The following is a 12327-nucleotide window of genomic DNA, read 5'->3' as shown; positions in this document are numbered from 1 at the left end:
CTGTCTGATTGCCTTGAATTTTTCTAAATGCCCTGCTGTAACATCTTTAATAATAGTTTCTAACAATTTTCCTATGACAGATGTTAGGCTAAATGGCCTGTAGTTTCCTGCTTTCTGTCTCTCTCCCTTTTTGAATAAAGGAGTTACATTTGCTGAATCTGACTGTGATTGCCACCCTCGGAAGATTTGGTCTATTAAAACATCCTGAGGGACATCACATGAACTTTATCGATATAACACTGAACTCCATAAGAAAATGCTAAGACAGGTGAACAAAAGCTTGGTCACTGAGATAGGTTTTAAGGAGCATTTAAAAGATGAGAAAGAGATAGAGAGACAGAGAAGCTTAAGGGGGGAATTCCAGAGCTTAGGGCCTAGGCCGTTGAAGGCACAGTTACTAATTTAACCTCCTGTAGATTGGCGGTAGAAGGTAAGTTTACTCAGTAACGGAAAGTAATAATTGAGAGCAGTATTGCACTTGCACTTGGGTTTCAGGCAGTAAGACTGGAGTTATCATGATTTTCTTCCCATTGAAATAAATGGGTGGGAACTGATGAGTCGCCAAATTGACATGCACCAATCGCAACCAAGTTTTTTTTTAGACTTCCATATCCACTTTTCATGAGACTGACATTGACATTTGACAAAGAATTGGCGTTGTAATCATCTGTCCCATAGATGTATGTACCAACGTTTTATAAATGTGATGCTAATGCACTATTGAGGCATTAGCATCAAATTGCAGAGGCACCAGTGATAAACTTCCAGTCTTCCTTAGACACAGGGGTGGTACCAGAGGGCTGGAGAATTGCGAATGTTACACCCTTGTTCAAAAAAGGGTGCAAGGGTAAAGCTGGCAACTACAGACCAGGCAATTTGACTTCAGTGATAGGGAAACTTCTGGAAGCTATAGTTCGGGACAAAATCAATAGTCACTTAGGCAGGTGCAAGATAATTAAGGAAAGCCAGCATGGATTCATTAAGGGAAAATTGTGTTTAACTAACTTGCTGGAGTTTTTTTGAGGAGGTAACAGAGAAGGTTGATAAGAGCAACGCTATTGAATGGTGTATATGGCTTTTCAAAAGGCATTTGATACAGTGCCACACAACAGACTTTTGAGCAAAATTCAAGTTTGTGAAATAAAAGGGAAGTAGGCACTTGGATAAGAAATTGGCTGAGTGACAGGAAACAGAGAGTAGTGGTAAATTATTGTTTTTCAGATTGGAGGAAGTTTTGTAGTGGTGTCCCCCAGGGGTAAGTGTGAGGACCCTTATTCTTCCTGCTATATATTAATGACCTAGACTGGTGTTCCAGGCATGATTTCAAAACTTACAAATAATGCAACATTGTCAACTGTGATGAGGATAGTCTTGAATTTCAAAAGAACATAGACATGTTGGTGGATTGGGCAGACAAGTGGCAGATGAAGTTCAATGCAGAGGAATGTGAGGTAATTCATTTTGGCAGGAAGAATATGGAGAGACAGTGTACAATAAAGGGAGAAACTCTAAAGGAGGCACAGAGAGACCTTGATGTATATGTACATACGTTATTGAAAATGGCTGGGCCTGTTGAGAGAGCAGTTAATGAAGCATATAGTATCTTAAGCTTTACTGATAGGGGCATTGAGTACAAGAGTGAGGACATCATGTTGAATTTGTATAAGACACTAATTAGGCCTAATCTGCTAACTGCATCCAGTTCTAGGTGCCATACTTGAGGAAAGATTTGAAGGCATTGGGGCGAATGCAGTGGAGAAGGGTACAGAACTATATCTCCTCTGTACTCTTTCCAATGCCTTCACATCCTCCTTGAAGTATGGTGCCTAGAACTGGATGCAATACTCCAGATGAGGCCTAATTAGTGTGAGTCCAGAGATAAGGAACTGTAGCTATGAGGATAGATTGGAGAGGTTGGGACTGTTTTCCCTGGAGAAAAGAAGGCTGAGAGGAGACTTGATAGAGATATTCAAGGTCCTGAGAGGTATGGACAGGGTAAATAGTGTGAAACTGTTCCCACTCAAGGGAGCATCAGGAACTGAAGGGCACAGATTCAAAATAATTGGCAGAAGGAGTAGTACTGGTGTGAGGAAAAAGCTTTTCACCCAGTGAGTGGTTGGAGTCTGGAATAAACTTCCTGAGAGGGTGGTGGAGGCAGGTTCGATCGAGTTATTCAGAAGGGGATTGGATTGCTATCTGAAAAGAAAGAATGTGCAGGGTTACGGGGATAAGGCAGGGGAGTGGGCTAGGTAGAGTGCCCTTTCAGAGAGCCAGTGCAGACTCAATGGGCCCAATGGCCTCATAGGCACGGTAAAGATTCTGTGATTCTGTAATTGACATCTAATTGTAAAGTATAGATATTGCAAGAGACGTTTTTAAATCATTCTTAGGACCTGGCTTCACTGACAAGGGTGGCATTTATTAACCATGTGGAAGGGACGGTGGACCTTGTTCCTGACATTTTCTGCTGCAACTGAGTGGTTAGCCAATGAACTTCAGACGGCAGTTAAGAGCCAGCCATGTTGGTGTGGAACTGCGTGAAGCATGACATGCTTCCTTCTTTAAAGTATATTGGCGACCCTGTTGGGTTTTTACAACAACCCAGCAACTGCCTGGTCAACTTTACTGACATCAAATTTTACTTTCTAGATTTTTTTAAAAACTCAGCTTTTTATGGTAGGATTCCAACGCACGTTCTCTGGATTAATAGTCCAGCAACATAACTACCACACCAACAGGACACTGTGTTCCTTGTTCAGCTTGGCACTTTTTCCAATTCTGTCACGAATGATTGGGAAAAAAAAAACAATCCTAGGATGTGGCAGACCAATTAGTTTCAGCTGATTGCTTACTTAAGGAACGTGACCGGACTGTGGTATTACCCCTGCACTGATAATCCAGAGACTTACAGTGATGACCTGGGGACCTGGGTTCAAATCCTACCATGGCCTAATTTCAATCCAGTAAATAATGGTGACCATGCAACGATTGTTGTAAAAACCCGCCTGGTTCACTAATGCAAAAATGGCCTACATGTGACTCCGGACCTACAGCAATGTGGTTAATTCTTCAATGCTCTCAGAGCAAAGGCAATTAGGGATGGGCAATAAATGATGCCCACATCCCATAAACAAATTTTAAAAAATCCTCTTCCGTTGTTTAGGTAAGATCACGGTTTATCTGTATCTTAACTCAATCCACCTACCTTGGCTCCATTTTATACGCCTGGCTAAACTAAAATGATTAATTCAATTAGCATCAACTGCTTTTTGTGGAAGTGGGTTGCACACTCCTACCATCCTTGGCATAAGGAGGTTTTTGAAACTTATCTCCTTAAAAGCCTGTCTCTGATTTCAACATGAACGCTACTAATTGCCAACCAACATCATTAAGCTCCAAAAGAAACAGATCTTGGTGCTTTGATTCAGCAGTTATCCTCCACTGAGACACTAAGAACAGCCCTTTCCAAACCCTCAGGCCTTCAACATTCAAAAAGGACTATCCAGGAGAGTGAGGAGAAATGTGTTTGTACATCAAGTTGTTGTGTTTTGGAATCTCCTGCCTGAAGGGACGGTAGAATGGGTTTGGTAGATGCTTTCAGAAGGGAACTGGATAAACACTTGGTAGGTCAAACTTTGCAAGACTATAGTGAAAGAGCAGGAGGGTGGGACTGATTGGATTGCTCTTTCGACCAGCAGAAAATCAAATGGCTCCCATCTGTTTTGTATGATTCTGTGATTCAGGGAGTGAGAAGTAAATACACAAATAGGACTGAGTTGCCTGGGGTTTATCCAAGGCTCAAGGGCCACAATTTGAACAGCCCAACATGTTATGTGGATACCGTGCTATCGCTGCCAGTAGAGTAATTATTAAGATCTAAGTAATAGTGACTGTAACCCATTGCTTTGCCAGGTGTGGTGTGGAATATACAGACCAGAGTATGCTGTGAACTCTATTAAGACTGATGTGCACAGTCCAGGCAAATTCAGGTGAGGGTTTGGACTCTTTGGTATGAAATTTGACTTGTATGTTTTCTTCATTTTATTAAAGATACCCGTATACGATTCCAACACTGCTGGCTTCCCTTCTGCCATGCTCCATAGCCATTCAAAACTATGGTTCCCTATCCTAACTCACACCAAGAACATTCAATGTACACCCCTGTGCTTGCTGACCTTCATTGGCTCTCGGTCCACCAACACCTCGGATTAAAAATTCTTTCCCTTGTATTTAAATCCCTCTCTACCTCTATCAGTTCCTCAAGACCTGCAACTCGCTGAGATCACTGAGTGCCTCCAATTCTGGCTTCTTGTCCATCCCCAATATCCCTGGCCTACTTGTGGCATGTGTGACCTCAGCTGTCTAGACCCTAAGCTCTGCAATTCCTTACCTAAACCTCTCTGCCTCTCTACCCCTCACTTTTCACAGCTGCCAAATCACTATGAACCCATGTTCTACAACTGAAACACACCAATTTAAGAACATAGGAAATATATGAGTAGGCCGTTAAGTCATTCAACTGATTGGAGTCATGTCTAGCACAAAGGAAGATGGTTGTGGCTGTTGGAAACCAATCGTCTCAGCCCCAGGGCATCGCTACAGGAATTCCTCTGTAGTGTTGCAGACTCAACCATTTTCAGCTGTTTCGTCAAAGACTTTTCACAGGATCACAAAATCACACAGTGCAGAAGAGGACTTTCGGCCCATGGAGTCTGCACCAATGTTTGAGAAACACCTGACCTACCTACCTAATCCCATTTACCAGCATTTGGCCCATAGCCTTGAATATTATGACGTGCCAAGTGCTCATCCAGGTACTTTTTAAAGTTTGTGAGGCAACCCTCCTCCACCACCCTCCCAGGCAGCGCATTCCAGACCGTCACCACCCTCTGGGTAAGAAAGTTTTTCCTCTCATCCCCCCTAAGCCTCCTGCCCCTCACAGTGAACTTATGTCCCCTCATGACTGACCCTTCAACTAAGGGGAACAGCTGCTCCCTATCCACCCTGTCCATGCCCCTCATAATCTCGTACACCTCGATCAGGTCGTCCCTCAGTCTTCTCTGCTCCAACGAAAACAACCCATGTCTGTCCAACCTCCATCATAACAACAGAAGTGAGGATGCTTATTGATAATTGTACAATGTCGCGAAATATTCACTACTCCTGAGATATTGGGCTGAATTTTACATGCCCTCGGTGATCATATTTCCCATGGGAGTGGGGGCACATAAGGTGGGGTAGGCGCACATCCCACCGCCTTCCCACCCATCCCCGGGCTCTCCCCCAAAATAAAGGGGCAGGCTGGCACTTACATCGGCAGCCCGCTCGCCATGTTTAAATGAATAATTAAGGGTCAATTAGGTTTGTTATCAAGCTGATAATACGCTGCCCACACAATAAAACGTTTGGCATGGGCAGCAGGGCGGGAGCGGGAAGGTTGTTTTTGAAACATTAATATTTAAAGGGCAGGAAGGAAGGGGGTGTTGCTCTTTGGGGGCTGCCCTTGGCCAATCGTGGGGTGCACCCAACCCCCGCAAGTCGAACCACCCCCTTCCTTCCTACCCGCTCCCTCCCTTAAACCCACCCCCTCCCCTCGTCCTTGCCCCTGTACCTAACCTACCCAAACACTCCTGGCCCAAGCCCCGGGGCTTACCTGCTCCGGGGATCCATGGGCCTTGATCTTCTTTTCCTTCTGCAGTAAAGGCAGCGGCCAATGACACCTTCTTGACATTGCCAAGAGATTGATGGAATTGCTGGCCAATCAGGTTGTTTGACAGCTTCAAGGGTGGGACTGCCGCCCCAGTGACTGGGTGGGAGCTTCACTCAGCCTTTGTTAGTCCGCCCCGCAGCACTTTGTGGCTGTGGGGCAGGCCAGCGTAGAGCATATTGGCTCCATGCTGACGTGGTTTCTTGGGGAAGGGCTGACCAGCCCTAATATAATTCCGCCTGCTGAATCAGTCCATGTCCATATGCTGAAGACCTGGAAAATATTCAGGCTTGGTCTGATAAGTGGCAAATAACATTGCACCACACAAGATATCTCCAACAAGAGACAATCCAACCACTGCCCCTTGACATTCAATGGCATTACCATTGCTGAATACCCCACTATCAACATCCTGGGGGTTACCATTGACCAGAACCTGAACTGACCCAGTCACAGAAATACTGTGGTTACAAGAGCATGTCAGAGGCTAGGAATCCTACAGCGGGTAACTCATCTCCCAACTCCCCAAAGTCTGTCCACCATCTACAAAGCACCAATCAGGTGTGTGTTGGAATGCTCTCCACTTGTCTGGATGAGTGCAGCTCCCCTATCACTCAAGAAACAACATAACCCAGGACAGAGCAGCCAGTTTGATTGGCACCCCATCCACCACATTAAACAGTCACTCCCTCCACCACTGACACGCAGTGGCATTAGCGTGTACCATATACAAGATGCACTGATGCAATTCACCAAGCCTTCCAAACCAGCAACGTCTACTATCTAGAAGGACAAGGGCAGCAGATACATGAGAACACTGTTTTGATGTGGCAGGTAATACTTGTCAGATGGGCCAAATCCACAAGGGAAACTTGGCTTTGCTAATACAACGGTTTTGCAATTTGTATTTATTACGAGAAGATTTGTTCACTGAGTTCAGAAGTAATGAGTCCAATGACACCTTTAGAGATTTTAAAAACTAAATTAAAACATTTATTAACAAAAGAAAAGATTTCCAGCACATACATAAGATTACAGTAACTTAATACTAAAACAAATCCCAAAATTCCTAATTAACCTGACTCCCAAATACACACCCCGCTTTAAGGCAACAGTCCAAAATAGATTTTAAATTTAAATAATCAAGCCAGCAAGGTTACCACAACACCCACTTGACGGTGGAATTCCAAAGGCTTTCCTCCATCTTTGGTTACTGGACGTAGCAGACTTCTGCAAAAGTGGCAGGAGGTGTCCCCAAGGCTGTTTTATACACTCCTTTTAGGTCATACATGCCTCCCCTACTCCCCCAACATAGCCTTTCATTCTCTTTATATATGTTTCTCTCTCTTTAATCTGTAAATTCCATTGTTCTATAGGTCTTTGGAAATTTACTTTTCCCATAATATGAAAATCTTTCATGTTGCCAATATGGTCAGTACCTTTGGGAAAAATAAACCCACTGCTTGGCCTTGCTTATCTTGTTAGTTGTAAACATCTATCATCCCTTTGAAACCTAAATAACCCCTTCACCTATCTAAAAATGCAAATTACCTTCACACTCTATGTGCTAAGACCCCATCCATGTTTATTCATTAGCATTTCCAATGCCTTTTAACCCTAACTTCTTTTGATAATTTCAAGTTTACAGTCTACCTGACTCTAATTCAAATAAATCACACATCTACACTCACCCCCCCCATAAACCTACTTAACAATAAACCACAATAATATAATGAAAAAAAAATGTTAGTTTCATGACAGCACCACCACCTGCAAATTTCCTTCCGAAGCCACAAACCATTCTGACTTGAAGCTATGGTCTGAATCTTCTGGTCGGCGTGTGTGGGTGGGCCCCACTCACCAACACGTAAAATGACACGTGGTGTGTCCCGATGTCACCGCGTGTCATTCTGATCTTCAGTTCGGCGGGCAGGCAGTGGAGTTGGCTGCGCACTCACCAAACTATCAAAGGCCTAGTAAGGCCATTTTAAAACTGATTACCATAATTCACAGGGTTTTAACAACCTTAAGGTTGGTGGTGGGGCGGGGGTTGGGGGGTGGGGGGGGGGGGGGGGGGTGGGGGAGGGTAGTGCAGGCAAAGAGCCCAGGCAGCCTTTGCGTTTTTCATGAAACCTCATCCACGGGCGGGATGAAGGCTTTATAAATTAAGTAAGAAATTTTATTAAAATTCATTGACATGTCCCAGCTCATGTGACACTGACATAATAATCAAAGTAATCTCCCTGAGGCGGCCCCGTGCTTCTGGGTGTGTTTCACACTGGGCTGGCCTTAACTGGCTCAACCAGGTAAACTGTTCGTGGCGCCTGTCCGTAGCCGCTCCCACTCAGCTCCCCACCCCACCCCCGCCCCTGACGGGGAGAAAATTCTCTCCCATATCACCGTTCCTTCACTGTCGCTGGGTCAAAATCCCAGAACTTCCTTCTGAACGACACTGTGGGGTGTATCTACACCACAAGGATTGCAGTGGTTCAAGGAGGCAGCTCACCACCACTTTCTCAAGGACATTGGGGATGGGCAACAAATGCTGGCCTTGGCAGTGATGCTCGCATCCTATAAAGGAATAATAAAAAAAAATTAGATCATCGTTGACCTGTATCTTAACCCCTCTTTATTCAGTAACCTTTGATATCCTTACCCAACTGAAATCTATAAATTTCAGTTTTGAAATTTTCAATTAACCGGTAAGCATCAGCAGCTGTTTGCAGGGAGACTTTCCAAATTCTGCTACCTTTGTGTGCAGACGTCCTTCCTGATATCACCCCTCAATGGTCAATCTCTAATATTCAAGTTATGCTGTCTGCCCCCTGCTTGTTCTGGAGTCTCCCACCAGAGGAAATATTTATCTCTATCTACCATGTAAAATCCTTTAATTGTCTTAAATGCCTCAGTTAGATCAGCCCTAAATCTATCACGTTCGAGTGAATGCAAATCAAACCTATGCAAACTGTCTTCATATCAGTTTAGCCCTGTTATCATGCTGGTGCATCGGGACTGCTCACACTCCAGAGCAATATATCCTGCCCATGGGGTGGGTTGCCAGAACTGAATGCCGTATTCCAGATAGGGGCCAGGGTTTTTCAACCCGGCACACCGGCTCCCTCCATGACGGATGTGGTGAGCCATTCAAAAGTCCATTCGCTTCGGCAGGACTGGAAAATTCTCCCCAGGGTTTCACCAGGTCTGTGTGCGGCTCTTCTTATTCCAGCCATCCTGCGATAAAGGCCAACATTCTTTTAGCCATTTGATTAATCTTGGGCGGAGATGGTAGCGTCGTGGGCTAGTAATCCAGAGACCCAGGCTAATTCTCCAGGGGACATGGGTTCAAATCCTGCCACGGCAGCTGGTGAGATTTAAATTCAATTAATAAAGTCTGGAATATAAAGCTAGTCTCAGTAATAGGAGCAGAACTAGGCTATTCAGCCCCTCAAACCTGCTCCACCATTCAAGAAGTACTTTAGAGTTCCACATTCCCATCTACCCCCGATAACCTTTGATTCCTTTTCCTAACAAGAATATCTCTACCTCTGCCTTAAAAATATTCAGTGACCCTGCCTCCACCGCCTTCTGAGGCAGAGAGAGTTCTAAAGTCGCACGACCGTCTGAAAGAAAATAATTCTTCTATTCCCTGCCCTATGAGGGTGACGCCTAATTTTAAAACAGAGCCACCTAGTTTTGGACTCACCCACAAGAGGAAACATCCTTCCCATGCCCACCTTGTCAAGACCATTCAGGATCTTATAAACTTCAATTAAGTCACCCCTCACTCTTCTAAACTCCAGTTGAAACAAGCCCGGCCTGTCCAACCTACCCTCATAAGACAACGCGCTCATTCCAGGTATCAATCTAGTAAACCTCCTCGGAACCACCTCCAACGTATTTACATCCTTTAATGGTGACTATCATCGATTGCTTATAAAACCCATTTGGCTCATTATTGTCCATTAGGGAAGGAAATCTGCCACCTTTACCAGGTCTGGCCTACATGTGACTCCAGATACATAGCAATTGTGGAATGTGAAATGCTGAAATGGTCTAGCAAGCCACTCAGTTCAAGGGCAAGTGGGGATGGGCAACAAAAACTGGCCTTGCCAGTGACGCCCTTATCCTCCAAAAGGATGAAGGAAGCCTGTTTAAGACCAGAAATCTCGCAGCCACCCGCCCCCCACCCCCCGAGTCAGGGGAGTTGTGTGGGGGCGGGCGCAAACCCGATCGGCAACCCCAATCTGGGACGCGCAGCCATTTTACGTGGGCAGGCCAACCGAGGCCTGCCCAGCATAGCATTCGCCCGGAAGCACTCCCTGTGTGGGTGGGCAGCGGGGGGGAGGAGGTGCCTCAGAGAGATTTGTTTCAGCGCTAAAGTTTTAAATAAAGGTTTTTAACACTTTTAAAACATGTCCCCTCATGTGACATTATCATGGGACATGTCAAAGAATAAAAGTATGAATTTTTATTAGATTTTAAAGCACTTCATGAAACCACATCCCGTCTGTGGATGAGGTTTCATGAAAAATGCGAAGGCCGCCTGACACCTCCCCCCCCCCCCACCCCGGCGACCTTAACGTTGGATGGGCAGCTCATTGAATTGAATTAATTTGGTTTTAAAAGGCCTCAATGGGCCTTTGACAGTTCGGTGGGCACGCGCCATTGTACACGGCGGCAAGTGGGCCCCACCCCCACTCGCTGACCGGAAAGTTCTTAACCCCTCTGTATAACTCAATTTTATGGACCATAAATTGAGTCTTAATTATTTTCTCTCTCTTACATTACAGAGTTTTAGGATCTCTCCAGAATTTTGAAGAGTTCAGTAATGCTTTTCACTGCACAAAGAATGAATACATGAATCCTGAAAAGAAATGCCGGGTTTGGTAGCCAAACTCTTCTTGCTGTATTTAAAACTACCCGGAATGTCTCCTTCCAGGATTTGTAAGTGGATGAAACGTTGAGCTGGAATGAATCACTTTGTACTTAGTAATAAGGATAGATCAATGCCCATTTTTGCCAATACCTCATGTCAATCAAATTACCCTAACTGCTAATAACTGACAAATCACTTGGAAAAAAACTGGATTGGTAAGTATCACGACTGCATCGCAAGCCTTGGTGACCTTAACGTTGTGGCTTCAGTTGTTCGCAACCCCAACGGAAAAATGAAGAATTGATTAAGTTCAAAAGCTAAATACTGCCGATGCTGGAAATCTGAAATAAAATCAGAAAATGCTGGAAATATTCAGCAGCTCTGGCAGCATCTGTGTGGGGAGAACCAGAGTTAACATTTCAGATTGATGACCTATCGTCAGAGCATTGCTTACGTTCGTTGGCTGTTTGCATCTAACGTAACTAAAATCACAGACTTTAAAGGAGTTTTAAGGAAGGTGACGAGAATGCCTTGATACCATCTGTGTTTTAACCGCTTATAGATTGTAAACGTTAACCAGATACTTGGTAAATGAGTGGAGACAAATGCAAAATTAACAAACCTAAGTTGATTAGAAATACCCCCCCTCCCCAACCCCCGCCCTGTATTCCCCACAGGATGAAAGAGCAATCCCTGTATCAAATCTTTTTTTAAAAAGAGAGAATAAAAACTACATTAAAATGAACGATTATCATGGAGTTGATGAACAGCCTATGGAACATGACAGAGAAGGAGCTCCCTGAGTTTCACACCACTGTCAAGGGAACAGATGGCGATCAGAGACCAGTGATTTGCCTGCAGTAATGTGAAGAGAAACCAAAGGGAGAGATGTTGCTGAATGAGTTTTGCAGCTATTTTTAAAGTGATCTTGGAAATGGCAACACACTAGGGCTGAATGATGTGAATTGTAATGATAGGAGTTTCTAATCACAGATTACCAAGTATCTCCCGCACTGTTTACCCATGCTTATTCACCTCCCTTAATAGATAGAAGTTACCATAACATAAAGCTTGCTTCGGATTGTTGACAGGAGTGGTCTTAACAAACAAATTGGCATTTCATAGACACTGGTCACATTTGACTGAGAGTTTGCATATATGTTAATCTGTACAGATAGAACTTGAATTTATATAGCAGCTTTTTGACCTCAGGAAGTCCCTGAAGCACTTTAAAACACTTCAAGCAAAGCAGCATTGAGATTGATGACAGGGAGGAACTTGCTACCAATTGTTCAGAATGGTGACAAATCCTTCAAGCTGCATCAGACTTTCGGTCACAACGTCTTAACAATGACGTAGAGGGCAGCAGTGAAGGCAAGAAGGGAAAGAAAATCCTGCTGCCCAGACCCCACTACCTCGTAGGATGTCCTGCCCCATGTACCCAAAGATCTGTTGGTCAAGAACCGACCTGCTCAGTCACATGGAGACCCATGGCAGAAAGTTGAGGCCCTGAGTAGACATAATCCTCAAATCAAGGGACAGCTGACAGTAACTTTATGAAACGCAGTCACTGTTGTAATGTGGGGAATGGCTGTCAATTCCCACAAGCTCCCACAAAGAGCAATGTGATATCCTGTGAAGATGTTTCCTCTTGTGGAAGAATCTACAACTAGGGGTCACTGTTTAAAAATAAGAAGTCACCCATTTTAGACAGAGATGAGGAGAGATTTTTTCTCTCGTGAGT

The 12327-nt window shown here is 44.4% G+C and overlaps 1 protein-coding gene across 4 annotated transcripts in view; it reads left to right on the top strand.

Moving 5' to 3' along the window:
• The window catches only part of LOC121273482 (neprilysin-like), a 248314-nt gene extending 236986 nt beyond the window's left edge, over window positions 1-11328 (top strand). For all 4 annotated transcript variants that reach the window (XM_041180668.1, XM_041180654.1, XM_041180674.1 and 1 more), the window contains exons 22-23: window positions 3913-3989; window positions 10498-11328. In XM_041180668.1, the coding sequence (XP_041036602.1) occupies window positions 3913-3989; window positions 10498-10597 (177 nt within the window). In that variant the 3' untranslated portion in view covers window positions 10598-11328. The remainder of the gene's footprint in view (window positions 1-3912; window positions 3990-10497) is intronic.
• Window positions 11329-12327: the final 999 nt, after the last annotated feature.

Source organism: Carcharodon carcharias, chromosome 2 (genome assembly GCF_017639515.1).
Source record: "Carcharodon carcharias isolate sCarCar2 chromosome 2, sCarCar2.pri, whole genome shotgun sequence".
In the NCBI taxonomy this organism is placed as follows: domain Eukaryota; kingdom Metazoa; phylum Chordata; class Chondrichthyes; order Lamniformes; family Lamnidae; genus Carcharodon; species Carcharodon carcharias.
The sequence above is the reverse complement of the archived record's forward strand: the minus strand, read 5'-3'. Positions and strand labels throughout refer to the sequence as shown.